Here is a 14,065-nt window from a genome sequence, read left to right as displayed (position 1 = left end):
TATACTTGCCCTTTTACATCGCCACTATTTTTAATACATTTCTTTTACTTTTTTCTTTTGTCCTGTTTATATCACAGAGACATTTCCTGAAACTTTAGTTGACTGAAGAGTTCATACTTTAAGTATATATGACAAATGAATACTCATAAAACACTTCTAATACAAATGTGGCTGTGGCCACCCAAGCTATATTTCATATCACAGATATTTCCCCAATCTATACTGCTAAAAGCTTTGCTTTTAAAATTACAGTTATGTGAGGGACATCTCATATAATATTGATACTGTTGAAGGAACATACCTTTTCAAACTCTGTATATGTGCTGATAAAAATAAAATACTTAATTTTATATTTACTATTATGCATAGATTACAATCTCTCACTTGTTTGTGAACACTCAGGCATTTATTGTACCTGAAAGTCAAGCAAGATATGTGCACACCATGATATATATGCTGGAAATTTGCTTTACCTGTGCATCCAGTGGTTCCTTTCTTGACTGAATATCCTAGCTGACAGTGACAAATGAAGGAACCTTTAGTGTTTTCACACTCCCCAAACATACAGATGTTGGAATTCAAATCACATTCATTCACATCTGTAAGTACACATAAAATCATTATTAGTGGAACACTACTGTCATTTCACAGCATACTTTGTGTTTTTGAAATACTTTCATTCAGGTGAAAATATCAGAAGCATGGTGCGCTTCTATGGCACGTCACATTTATTGATCTTCACCATAATATAACATATATTATAACCATAACGGCTTTTTCATTCTGTATTCTTTTAATTTCCTAGAAACAAGGATGAATGTGTAGTCCAAATACGGTGTTTTCTAATTTGTTTAGAATGCTAATTATTGGACTATTAAGTCAACTACTTCTTACAATAATAATTTTAAATTATTTTTTAAAAGCATGTTCTTGATCATAATATAGCTGTAATTTTCTTCCAAAGAAGAATTTTTACAATAAATGTACTTTTCCTGTACTGATAGTAAATACGGGTTTCAACTTGCACATTTTGATCACTATTTAAAATTGAATAATGTTATACAGAAATGTGTGTCGATACCTTTGAATCGCATTTGTCAAAATTATAAAAAATAATAAAGTAAACACCGTCAGTTTTTTTAATAGGAATTCAACTTAGTGAAGACAACAAATCTGATGAAACAATGCAACTGATATAACAACCTAGAATTGGGCACCTGCCACGTGGGTAACTGAAGAATTTCCTATGAGTGTTCTGAGTCGTGCTACAGTGGGGCCATATGGCCGTAGAGCTTTTAAAACGTTTTGTCCAATATTTCCATTTGTCCTTTGGCATGACATTAGCTAAAAATACTATACTATGACATTTAAGAAAGTCACTGTACTGGGGACGAAAAAGGCATTTCTGGTATTTGTAGTTGTCCTTTTGAGTGAAGCAAGACATCATGTACTGCAAAGCAGAGGTCCAAATCACATATAAATTAGTAGAGTATCGAGATATAATTAATATTAGCTTCCCTTAAACCGCAGCATAAGCATGCTAGAACAGTGTAACTAGCAATAGCAGGTAAGTATTGCATAATACTCTGATGGCATAGCCAGACACGGTTTTGCGTAAGGATGTGAGCAAGGAGACTGCCAAATGAACAAAGAAAGATGGATGTAGCTGCATGCAGGGCACATCAAAATCATACAAGTTGCCAGACAAAGGAAAATATAAGCACAAGGAATTGTAGACAGCCGGGAAACCTCATAGGTAGCAGGAGAATGACTAGCAAGACAAGAAAACAAGGTAAGCCCTACAAGGCATAGAAGGGAGTCTGCTTTTTTTGAGAGGAGTACTAAAACAAAGAAGACAGACACACTTCAATTCTGTCTTTTCTTCTATACCCACCTGGTCACTCTGACCTTCATGACTAAGCAGCACCAAGGCCTGGAAGGCAGTCAACACAAACTACCCATAACAGCTCTGTGGTATTGCATATAAATCAGAATGTGGTTGTTAAAAACTAACAGTTTTGTATGTGCAGTGATAATGACCAATATCGTGTAAGAACTGACGATTGGCAAATGTGTTGTTATTAAATGAACTTCGTAAAATTCAGTTCTGTATTTTAAAACAGGGCTGATTTCATCAGTCTACTAAATACTGCCATTACAGCAACCTTTATTTCCTCAGTATATCCAATTGTCACAGTACCAGGCAAAGGAAAGCTGCCATGCTTTAAGTCTTCTCAGTTGCAGTAGCCGCAGACTTCCCTCCCTATTTCTGCCTGCTCAGACACACCTGGAACATAAGAATTGACCTGCTTCTTTCAAAATCTCTGTAGAAAAGCCTGAACTATGAAGCATATCAAACAGGGAATGCTTAACACCACAAGGAAACCTCAAACTCTTCTTAGTAGCTCATGGCTATGAGTAGCTCTGGCACAGCCTTCCATTTATGTTTCAGAGAAAGCCTATAGCTCATTGCCACCTTTTTAGTACAGAACTACATCTATCACTCTGCTATGCCATTAGAAAATGGGCAGCTAGGAAATAAAGTTTATTACTTATCCCAAGAGTGTGTGTGTGTGTGCATGGTGGGGTGAATTCCTTGCTGAGAAGAAGCAAAGTCCCACTGCTTATGAATAAACTTAAAGATATTTCAAGAGAGAAAGAAAAATCAAAATGTCTATCAAGACTGAGGTTAAGAAGGAATGAAAGAAGAAATCAGTAACCATTGTCCTAATGGTGTTGTTGAAAGCCAGTTTTGGAGAGGATAAAGAGCAGAGACATTACAAGAATGCCCTTGAGAACTGCTTCCAAAAGTTACAGGAATCTCTGGCACATACAAAGGTACAAGGCTACCACAAAGGTAACATTCAAGGAGAATTCAGGGTGCAAGTGGGAGGATGACACTTACAGAAAGAGCAAACGATAAGTCATGACCAGGAAAGCTTTCCTGCAACCATATAAAAAATAAAATAGTCACAAGGAAAAACAGGGGAGGACATCAGATGTGCTCTTGTGCCATACTCCCTTCCTAGGCAGCTCGACAACATGACTGCTCAGCACTTGCTGCCTTGATGCACACTGAAGTTTCAAGAAAGAGGAAAGTTTGCTGCTGATGTCTCTCTGTTCTTTGTAGTTTCACTGACCATTGCATATATGATGAGAACTTTCCATTAGGAAAAAACCTCTCCTAAAGAATAATGTAGTTTGCACCTGAACTGCATTTTAGATTCTTATACTGCATGATAAATCTTCAATATATGCTTTCAATTGTAATTCAATGCTTTAACATTAGTCCAGAATTTTTGTCATTAGAGAGCTAATTAGTTTATAATTAAAAATCTGATTAAAAACTTCTAGTTAAAACATAGTCATCTTGTGAGCTATACCCCTGTCAACTTTTCTACTGTATTCAAATAGCTCCAATTTTACATTAGTTAAATGGCAAAGATAATCTAATTTCACATACTATCAAACAAATACAAAATACTGCAAATACTTCTGCTCATAAAAGATCAAGTACTTTGTTGAAAGTAGTGTTAGGTCCAGTAAGAACTGTAGTTACCCCAAAGTCTTTTTGGCAAACTGGATAATGTTAGCAAGGAAAGCAATTACCTACATGGTAGAAATTCACTCTTTCTCACTGTAGGTTTCTACATTAATATCAGATACTGTTTTCCTAAAGAAGAACATTTATGAGCAGTTATGTATAAAATTAAAAACAGTATTCTGATTTTACAGCTACTAACATTGTTAATACCAAAAAAACCCTGAAATTATTAGTTCTAAACTTTCAAGTTCATTGCATAAACATGGAATATGTGTGCAAAACTGAAAACAGGAACCTGGAGTAACATTAAAAGTGAGGGTGAAAAGAAAATTTTAAATGTAACTCTAACTATGGAAGAAAGGAAAAAAAAAAACAGTTCAGGACAACTATGCTCAGCAATACATATGACCAGTTTCTCCATAGTGAGTATGTCTGTGAGTGTGCATTTGTGCAAAGTGAAGGTTGGTTTGACAGACGCTCACAAAATATAAAATGATGTTACTAGTGTAGCCCAAATCACCTTGAAATATGGAACATAAGAAACTTCATATTTAATGTAAAATGTATGAACTTCATATGAATATCAAGATACACTAAACAGGTTAAGTTAATTTGAGGAGATAATGTCATTTTAATTTCCTTTATAAATACTCATATCTTTCTGTAGTTGAGGGTATAAACTAAAACATTTACAAGAGACAAGAAAATGTTGGGGCCCTCAAGTAATCTCTTCTCAACGAAAATGGTTTAGCAGAATCATATAATTACAATTAAATCACTCCTATTTTTGGAACAATGTGATTTGTTTCATCCTTACGGACTTTTCTAAAATTTTTCTACCCTTCTTGACATGCACATTGATAGGCAAGAAAGATTACAGAATCACAGAATGTTAGGGGTTGGAATGGACCTTGAAAGATCATCTAGTCCAATCCCCCCCTACAATTATTTTTTTTTTAATAATATAAATACTTTCAAGACCCACTTTCAAGGATTCATCAGAACTTCCTAAAACATTAGCTGAAGAATATTTAGACTTCTGTTAAATTTTGTGCATACAGCTACTCACCAATACAAGTCTTCATGTCCATAGAAGCCATAAACCCATCATAACAGAGACAGCGATATTCCCCTGGAATATTGGTACATTGCCCACCATCACAGATATCTGGATTGTTTTCACATTCATCAATATCTAGGGGAAAAAAAAAAAAACACAAAAAAAACAAACCAACCAAACAACAGATAGTAGTTCTGACACTCTCCTATGGTTTGGCTGAAAGAATACCATGCTCATATTGGCTGAAATGTACAATGGAGGAACTTTTAAGATATTAAAACCTACCTGCACATGTCCTGACATCTGGCATCAGAGCATAGCCGTCACTGCAGCTACATTCATAGCTGCCTTCTGAGTTAGTGCAGTGGGTGTCACATCCTCCATTCATTATCATACATTCATCAATATCTGGGGAAGCAACAATAGTACTAGTAAGTCTACTTTAATAAGGAAAATCCATCTTCTCTTGCCATTTTACTTAGCAGATGAAACAGTTTAGCAGTGACACAATTCTGAATTTTTATTCTCATTCTACTGTCTCTGATTTACATTTTCTTCAGCTTTCTCTCTTTCAACTTTATTGTCATTTGTGGGAGCAAGTGGCTACTTTTACTTGTTGCTTTTGTTAACATGTATTAACAGTGGATGTAAAAAAGGTGCAAAATACAGCATGTGGAAAGGAAAGAAAGAAAAGCCCCAAGAAACTTAGCTTTCATTAAAGCTTGAAAGGTAGCACAAATTTATATTTTTGCAAAAAAAAATAAAAATACAAATAAAAAAACTCTTAATATCTCTGTTCTCCTTACCAATGTGATGACACCTACATAATTCGATACTACATATATTATGTATACATATTATATACATATATTCAGTGAAGGATTTAAGAGATATATAGAATTAGGAGGAAAAATTAAAGAGAAGCTATCAGTGTGTGGGTCCACAATAGCTCAGGATATGTCTAATCACAGATGAGAAGATGGCCCTGCTCAGTTTCAAAAGGAAAAGATGAGATTAAATAAAAAGAAAGATAGATGAAACAATATACAATGGAGCATAAATACACAGGTGAATGTGTGCAACACTTGCCTATGCAGCCTTGTCTGTCACGAGTGGCCTGGTACCCAGAGTTGCAGGAACACTGGTATGTTCCAATCATATTCATACACTTGCCATTTCTGCAGAGATTGTCACTTAAGGAGCACTCATTTACATCTGGAAAAGAATAATTCTTATAAATTACTTCTTATTCAGAATGCAGCCTCATTAAGCAAAACTGCTTGAATGTCAGAGAAAAAGGGTGAGAGGTAGATTTTTAAATTAGTGGCTTTTGAGCTTTCTCCATTTCTTTCTTGTTCCTAGCACGTTCCAGTCCAGGGTATGGAGCTCTAAATAGTATGTTTAAGCCAGTGCCCAAAGGTTTACCTTTGTTTCTGGTCTGTGAGCACTACCTGCAGTAGTATAAAGCAAGTCTTGAAGCAATTATCAATTAAAGAGAGAGTCAAAGAGATAATATGCATTATGTTCTCTGCATTTTGTTTAGCATTTTGATTAATTATGTGCAAAAAGCAGAGCTGCATTTCAGCAAGAGACAATGCTTTTTTGTGACTGTAGTAACAAAGTTCCCTATGTGCTGGTATATATTTTTCTTGAGAGCTGCCAACATGAGTGGTACAGTCCTCTGAGTTGCTAAATAATTGATAGGAGGCCTCATAAAATACTCTTCTTTAAAGTCAACAGCATTAAGGACATCGAAGATTTTACAGGATCTGTTTTAAGGTTTTAATTTGAAAGTAGGCTTATAAAGAAGGAACATGAATTTGTAGAAGATATTCCTGAGACCCTATCCTTGCCATAGACAAGAAGTTTCGACAGCACAAATGAAAACTCTTATTAAAAAGCTGAAGACCAGTACTCTGACATGAAACTCACCTATGCATGCCTCACGTGATGGTGACAGCTCATGTCCCAAAGGACAGTCACACTGAAAACTCCCCTCAGTGTTCACACACGTGCCACCTCTACACAGCAGAGGGTTGCGTTCACATTCATCAATGTCTGTGAAGACACAATGATAAACAAATACAAAATCATTACTCAGGAGCAACAAAAAGAAAAGCAATTATCGGTGTCTGTATGTGCTGAAATCTCAAGGTCAGAAATAAAAGGACTGTTTTATTGAAGCAGTACTGCTCCTTTCCTCATACTGCATAATGGTGAATTAAAAACTATGCATTATGAACTCTAAAAATTAGTATCTTTCTCTTCGAGAAAACTAGAGATTCATCATTCAAAATTAAGTATTCTAGGAAAAGACAGCAACTGTTTGGATGGTTGCCATTTAGAACAATGTATTAATGTGATGAATTTTTTTTAAAAGTGCTTCTTAACGAAATTTTTGTCTATGGATGCTGTTAATGGGGCTGTATGTGTAAACTTTTACCTAAATGGCTATTCAGTTTGATAAATCCTGCATATGTCATTGTTTGGCTGAGAAATAAGCTCGCTGCAGCTTATAATGACAAACAATATTTGACTCCCAAACCTGATAAAAACAGCTAACACTGTAGATGCAGATGAAGAGAAATATGATCAAATTGTGTTCAAGGTGCAGGATGTACTTACACTTTGGGACTGCTGAGAAACATTATGGCTACCTATCTTTGAAACTAGAGACTTTTATTCAGATAGGCAGACTAGTGTTATCTTACCTCAGCCTGGGAGTTTAGCCAAGATATCACTGGGTTTTTCAGGTTATTCACATGAGGGGAGAAACTACCCAATGACAGAATTTAGCATCTCTTTGCTACACTCCTGCTTGGATAGTGCTTGCAGCTCAAAAATGTTTTTGTTGAACATGATGCTCTCCCACCTCTGCAAAAGGTGCTGAATAAGTAACGTCTCTTCTTGTCTCCTCTCTGCTATTTACCTGATATCTTGATACACTGTTTCTGTTTTATAGATATCATATCTCCACCATACGGTACTGATTCTCTGCATTTGTACTCTGTCTTTCCTGAAGGCTATTCAGCTCAGACAGTTTCGTGTCTTTGTCATGTCCACCTGTGATTCAGGCAATGATTGTTTGCCGACTTTTTGAGTCTAAAAGCATCACAATTGGCAGGAAATCAAGTAAAGGTGACAGGACGTTTGCATGGCAGGGACGTAGGACCACTTATTTGAGTTCAGTTATTAATACAAGCACAAAAGCTCCTGGCAAAACTCAGACACAAAAAGGAAACATAAAATAAGCCAAAGAAGGAAGAGGTGATGCAGGAGAAATACAGAGGCACTGAGTCTGCAGAGGTGGGGTTAGGAAAGCCAAAGCCACCAGGAGCTGACCTTGGCAAGGGATGTGAAGGGTATAAAAGCAGCAGCAAAAAGATGAGGGGAAAGGGTGGAAGGGAACTGCTGACAAAGGATTTGGAAAAGACTCATGAGTGCTGAGAGGGAGCTGGCCAATGTCATTTTGAAGCCACTCTTGACAACCTGTGAAAGGCCATGGAAATTAGGCAAGAAACTTTAGGGTGAGAGGAGAGAAAATGTCTCCAAGAAGGGCAAGGAGGAGGACCCATTTAGCTTCATCAAGATGAAAATCTAAGACTTTTCACTTTCATTATATATTTTGTGATATATTTCGTGAAGTACTGCATGATACTAACTCAAGAGTTTTTACAGTGGCTAGTAACTTTTAGTGTCTCCATATCTATTCTTACAACTTTAAAAAGATTAAAGAGATGTGATGATTTTTTTTTTTTTTTATGAAATGCTCTCAGAATTTCTGTAGTACCAGAAGAATTGAGGAAATATTAATCACACTACTTTTGAAACTCCAGCCTTCTATTCCTAACTTTACCAAATGTTTGGATACCTCATTAGACATTGTTAAATTATGTAAATGAATATTTGCTGCCATTCTAAAATGTCTATACAGAAATGTGTAAAAGTGATTAGCAAAAAGGACTAGCAAAGCTATATGCACAGTTCAGTTATTTGTCCTATAAACTGTATGTCTTGTTCAAGAAGTCAGAATAATTACACATATGAAATATTCAGTGGAGCAAATCTAGTATAGTACAGAGTACAGAGAACAGGTCAGGCTTTCTGCAGACAACGGACACACGCAAGGTCACCCTGGCAACACTTACCCATACAGTTCTTCATCATCATAAATCCACTTTCATAACCATCAAAGCACTCACACTCAAAGCTTCCAGGAGTGTTGACACAAGTGCCACTTCCACATAAGTCTGGGGAGATCCGGCACTCATCGATGTCTATTTCATAGTAATGGAGAGATAGAAAAATCAAACGGAGTTCAAGGTTATCCTGCTTTTCACAGAAGTGAACACTTAGCCATTATAAATTAACTCTACAGAAATAATTCACAGTATATCAATCAACAGAGAAAAATGAAATTAATTTAATATTTAAAGGAATTATGATTATGTGAAACAATTTCTGAAAGATTCATAATGCAATGCCTTCAGAGCTCTGAACTAAACATTACACTCTTTAACAAGCAGGCTTTCATTAAGTGTAATTTAAGGTTAGTTTTCTAAGTAAATTACTAGCTGTAGCAAATTCTAAGTTGTTATTATTACAGAGGTACTAATTGACTCCATGACTACAGTGTCATTGTTATTAAATTGCTTATTATCAAGACATTAAACCACTAATAGCAATATGAATTTGCATTTACCCTTTCCATTAGACTTCTCTATTCCTTACTGCACTGCCTATCCATTGTTTTTGGGGTGAACAAGGGTTCCATGCCTTAGTTTCACATTCTCCACTATAAGCTCTACCTTCAGCTTAATTCACTACTGTCATTAATTTCTACATATTAAAAAATCATTAAGCCTTTACTGGGAGTAAAAATAACAGAATATTTGAAACAATGAAGACATTAGTCCAGGATAGGGAATAGGATTGGTTCTGTCATCCAAGAAGCCCAGGGAGCAAGGAATCAGAGAAGAGCATTAACATGTGGATAGTAAGTTGGTGAGCTGGACAGTAAGTTGGTGAGTTGGGCAGTAGATTCACTTGTGTAAGTGATTGGGAAAAACTAGACAAGTATTGGTTTAACTAAAGAAACCACTAAAGATTTGCAACAGTTCTTTTTTCACAACATGCAGAAGTCTCTTTTGCCTCTGTGTCACCCCCCATGGCCAGGTTTTTGTCTGGTGAAGATATTTCCATCACACACAGATGTGTGGAGTTGTTGGATGGTAATCCACCTGTTGGGCCTGGGATGTTATCTGGCCTTCTGAAGGCTTCATAAAACATTTTGCTAATTTAAAACAAAACAAACCAAAATCTTCTGTTTAATAAAACCTGGCTCTCTACAGCTGCTCAGTGGAACATTTTTGTCAGAACAAACTTCCAATGGAAAACAGAACCAAAAAAAGCTTTGGGAGGGAGAAGTTTTCCAAATTATTCTTGTTAGTTTAGAAATAAAGTTTATTAAATGCATTTCTTATCAATGCAATCACTATAAAAACAAGGAAATCACCAGTTAGGGCAACATTAACATCCAGACCCACCTCAGTTAACATGCCTTACCACCCACACTTCATATTACGCTGACTCACTCATAGACGCCTGTGTGGTATAACAAAACCTCCTTCATTTTCAGCACAGAGCCACCCACAATGCAGGCATCCAGGTTCTCATAACAAGAAAACTATCAAGCTTATCTTCTGTTTCAGTTTTTCCAGGCAGTAAACAATAAAATATTAAACTTTTAAATTAAATGCACTTCTTGAGTTAATGTTGCACCGATGACAGAATTGCAGAGGTGCCTCTGAGTGTGCTTGGCTTTCAAATCTAAATGAAAATTAATCTGCAGTGGAGTTTCTAAGTTTGTTTGATATCACAATGACCAGAGAGTAAGCAATATAATATAAATTAATCTGTCTGTTTAAACACTGAACTTGTCTCTGCTGATGATTCTTATTGATTTTTCAGTTTATACTGATTGACCTGAGAATATTTAACATCAATTAAAAAATTCCTAATGTACATGTAGAAGAAGAATGTTATATTTATTAAAAAATCACTTTCTGAAAGGGAATCTCAAGACACCTGGTCACTCTGTGTAAAGATAAAGCTCTTAGAAACTGAAGGAATTGAATTACATTAAGTTACATTAAGATCACAAAGATATGCAACAAGTACAAGTTCCTTCAAAATGCCCTGAGGACATGGTGGACTCCCCATCACTGGATGTTTTCAAGATGGACAGGCAGCTAGATAATCTTATTTAGGCTCCCTGACACACAAAAGGTTGGTGAAGATGATATTTTGAGGTCCCTTTCAATATCAACCAACCTGTGATTCTAGGAAGAACTGGAGAAAATGCAAGACTTACCTGTACAGTTTCTTTCCTCCATATCTAAAGTAAACCCATTGTTACATCTACATTTGAAACTTCCAATTGTGTTTCTGCATTTACCATTCATGCACATACCAGGGAACACTTTACATTCATTGATATCTATGAAATAAAACAAAAGAGCATTCTTAAGCACAAATGTGTCTATAAATATAATCAGAGTTTCCTGCTTCTTCTTACCAGTTGTATTGGGTGTAAAAGGCAGGGTCTGAGGTATGGCCTCCTCCTACGCAGGTTAGGAGAAAGGAAAAATGAAACAAAGGAGGCAAACAGCAGGGGACATTGTTGGAAACATGACTGGAGATGCACTCTTGGAGGATAGAACTCCACATCCAAGAAAGAACCCCTGAGGGATTGCCGCCCCTAGAGGAACTATGCCAGCACAGAGAAAGTCCAGAGAAACCACAGCCTGTAGAAGACCCATACGCCATAGCAGGGACAGCCCTGAGGGACTGCAGCTGTGGGTGATCCATGGCAGGGCAGGGACATGCCTGAAGGTGTGTTGCCTATAGGTGGCCCAAGCAGGGGCAGGAACACCTGAGAGACAGTGGCCCATGCATGCTGGGGCAGAGACACCTCTGAGGGATTGTGACCCATAGGCAACCCTTGCCAGGGCAGGGAGATCCCTGAGGGACCATGATGTGTGGGTGTTTCCTCCCAGGACTAAGCACAAATGACCCACACTGGGACTGGGATATCCTGAAGGAGCATGGGCTGTGGACAACCCATGCTGAGCAGGAACACACCTGAGGGCCTCTGTCATGGAGCCCATGTCATGGCATAGCAAATGATCAGAAGGAAGGAGTAGTGAAATAAAAGACTAAGCAATGAGTGGTGACAAAGAGAAACCATTGCAGTGTCCCGAAGGCCCTGTGCTGCCAGCTGTCTCATCCATGGGACTGGGGCAGCCAGACACCAGGAAAGGTGGAGGAGAGATACTGGGCTGCATCCATGCCTGGCGGTAGGAGAGAAAAGATGTTTCCCTACCTGTTGATTTCTTTATGCTTTCTTTGCTTCTTAGTGTCCAAATCAGTAACTAAAAGTTCACATCAATCAGCAATGAACCAAATTCAGTGAAATTCCCCGAGCTGAGACTCTTCTGCCCATGATGCCAAAATGTGTATTGTCCTCTATTTTGCTTTCTAATACAAGGAACATTAATGCTGTTCCTGTGCCAGCTTGTAAAAGATGTAACTTTCACGTGGTTGATTGTTAGGGGTTTTTTTGTTTGTTTGTTTGGTTTGGTTTTGCTTTTGTTTTAAGTTCAGATTGCTAGAGTGATATCTGGAGCTCAGTTTAGAAAAGGTTAATTCATCTTTTGTTAAATATCAAATGAAATGTTTATCCTCTTCTAAATATATTTTGCTGTTGAAGTTTCTTGCATAGGACAAGAAAGGTTTTTCATATTTCAGCCTCTCTCATATGTATACCCCCAGCAGCACTTACAAACTTGAATGAGCTTTTCTTATATTCTGTCGTATAATTTGCTGGTTGAATGTCCCAACCTGAGAATCATCTTTTATGAAACAAAATTTTATCTCCTATGTACTCATGTGAGTGGGAGAAAAGTGCGGTCCACATACAAAACCAGAAACAAGCAGGAAAACCTTAAAAAATCTTGGAGTGGATGAGATATTTACTAGTATTAAATAACTAAGATTTTATTATTTCTAATGAATTGAATTTTAATAAAAACAAGCAATTATATTATTATTATTATTAAATTCCTTAATTTGTTTTAGTATATCACCACAGAATGTTCAGAGCTTTGCCTGAGAATAGTAACTCCTGAACATCAGACCTTATTTATATTTATGGGGAAGCCAAGGTCCAATCTGCTAAAGTTTTCTCAAGCAACTCAATATATTTCAAGATAAATGCTTCAGAATACATTAAAAAAACCCCAAAACAAAACAAAACCAAAACCCATACCTAAAGCATTTCTGGATCACCTAAGCTTCTGCACAGAGAAATTTACAGTTTTTATTCTCTGATCTCAATCAGCTAAAACATCTCAGATCTAGTTTCTTAACATTTTCCAGCCTCTTCAGTTTTATTTTTGCCCTACAGGAGTTGAAGGTAGTAAAAACTGAACAAAAGGCTTTTATTTACTTTATTGCTGCAGCTCCTTGTTATCATTGCCCTTGTAATTTTAATGCAATATTGGACACACTTCCCTTCTAATAACTTAATAATTCTGCAAGCCAGAGATAGAACCCATTCTTCTTCAGTATTTCTTTCAGAGAACCCTGGCCAAATTTTAGTAATATTTTACATTTACATCTCAACTCTTTGACCTCATGGAACATCATCAGACCCTAAGTTCACACTTTGAAAAGCATTGCCTTAATAAAGGTACACATTTTATGTTGTTCTTGTTATTGAGAGTTCCCCTTCCCTTCAGTTCTTTTATGACCATTTCCTCTTTCTCCTTACCAAATTTAAACTTTGCAGCTTTTTCTTTTAGGCTCCTGTAACTCTCTTGAGAACCAAGCAAACAGAGAGTTTCCCACCTGCAAGGTCAGCTCTTTTGGACAAAAGTCTTTATCGTATCTCTCAACTCAAGTATGTGGCAAACACAGCAACAAATCCTGGCATTTTCTTAGAATATTCACATACCTATATTTTAATTTTAGGCACAAGAATGAACCCTTACCTTTATAAAATGGCCTGCCAGTTAGAATATCTCCCTTGTTGGAAAAGCCAGGACCTCTGGGGCACAGAGCCTTGTATTCCTTGGTGCCAGGCTTAGGACACTCCTCGCAGTCGGAGCCCCAGGCAGCCCCCACCGCACAGCAGCAGGCATCCATACGGAACTTGCCAGGCACAGACTGAATGCACTCATCTTCATCCCACTTCAGGTAGCATGGCTCCATGCGAATATCTGCTCATTTTATAACGACAAACAGGCATTTTACCCTTTGCGAAAGCTTTTTGTTTTTCAGAAGCATATATTTCTAAGGCATGAGTACATGTGAGGCTCCGTTTCTGGGAGACAGATTTCTGTGCAAGACTCTACACTTCTGCACAATGTTCGACCATTTGAAGTTGCTAATATTACATT

The 14,065-nt window shown here is 37.0% G+C and overlaps 1 protein-coding gene across 1 annotated transcript in view; it reads right to left on the bottom strand.

The window, feature by feature from the left end:
- The window catches only part of FBN2 (fibrillin 2), a gene marked incomplete at both ends in the record, with an annotated part of 157,449 nt that overhangs the window by 50,268 nt on the left and 93,116 nt on the right, over positions 1-14,065 (bottom strand). Inside the window, 8 exons of the mRNA XM_080362871.1 lie at positions 474-599; positions 4,614-4,739; positions 4,890-5,012; positions 5,694-5,819; positions 6,537-6,662; positions 8,753-8,881; positions 10,978-11,103; positions 13,658-13,885. Coding sequence (XP_080218997.1) covers positions 474-599; positions 4,614-4,739; positions 4,890-5,012; positions 5,694-5,819; positions 6,537-6,662; positions 8,753-8,881; positions 10,978-11,103; positions 13,658-13,885 — 1,110 coding nt within the window. The remainder of the gene's footprint in view (positions 1-473; positions 600-4,613; positions 4,740-4,889; positions 5,013-5,693; positions 5,820-6,536; positions 6,663-8,752; positions 8,882-10,977; positions 11,104-13,657; positions 13,886-14,065) is intronic.

This window comes from Nesoenas mayeri (genome assembly GCF_963082525.1).
Source record: "Nesoenas mayeri genome assembly, chromosome: Z".
Lineage (NCBI taxonomy): Eukaryota > Metazoa > Chordata > Aves > Columbiformes > Columbidae > Nesoenas > Nesoenas mayeri.
This window is presented reverse-complemented; position numbering and strand designations above follow the sequence as displayed.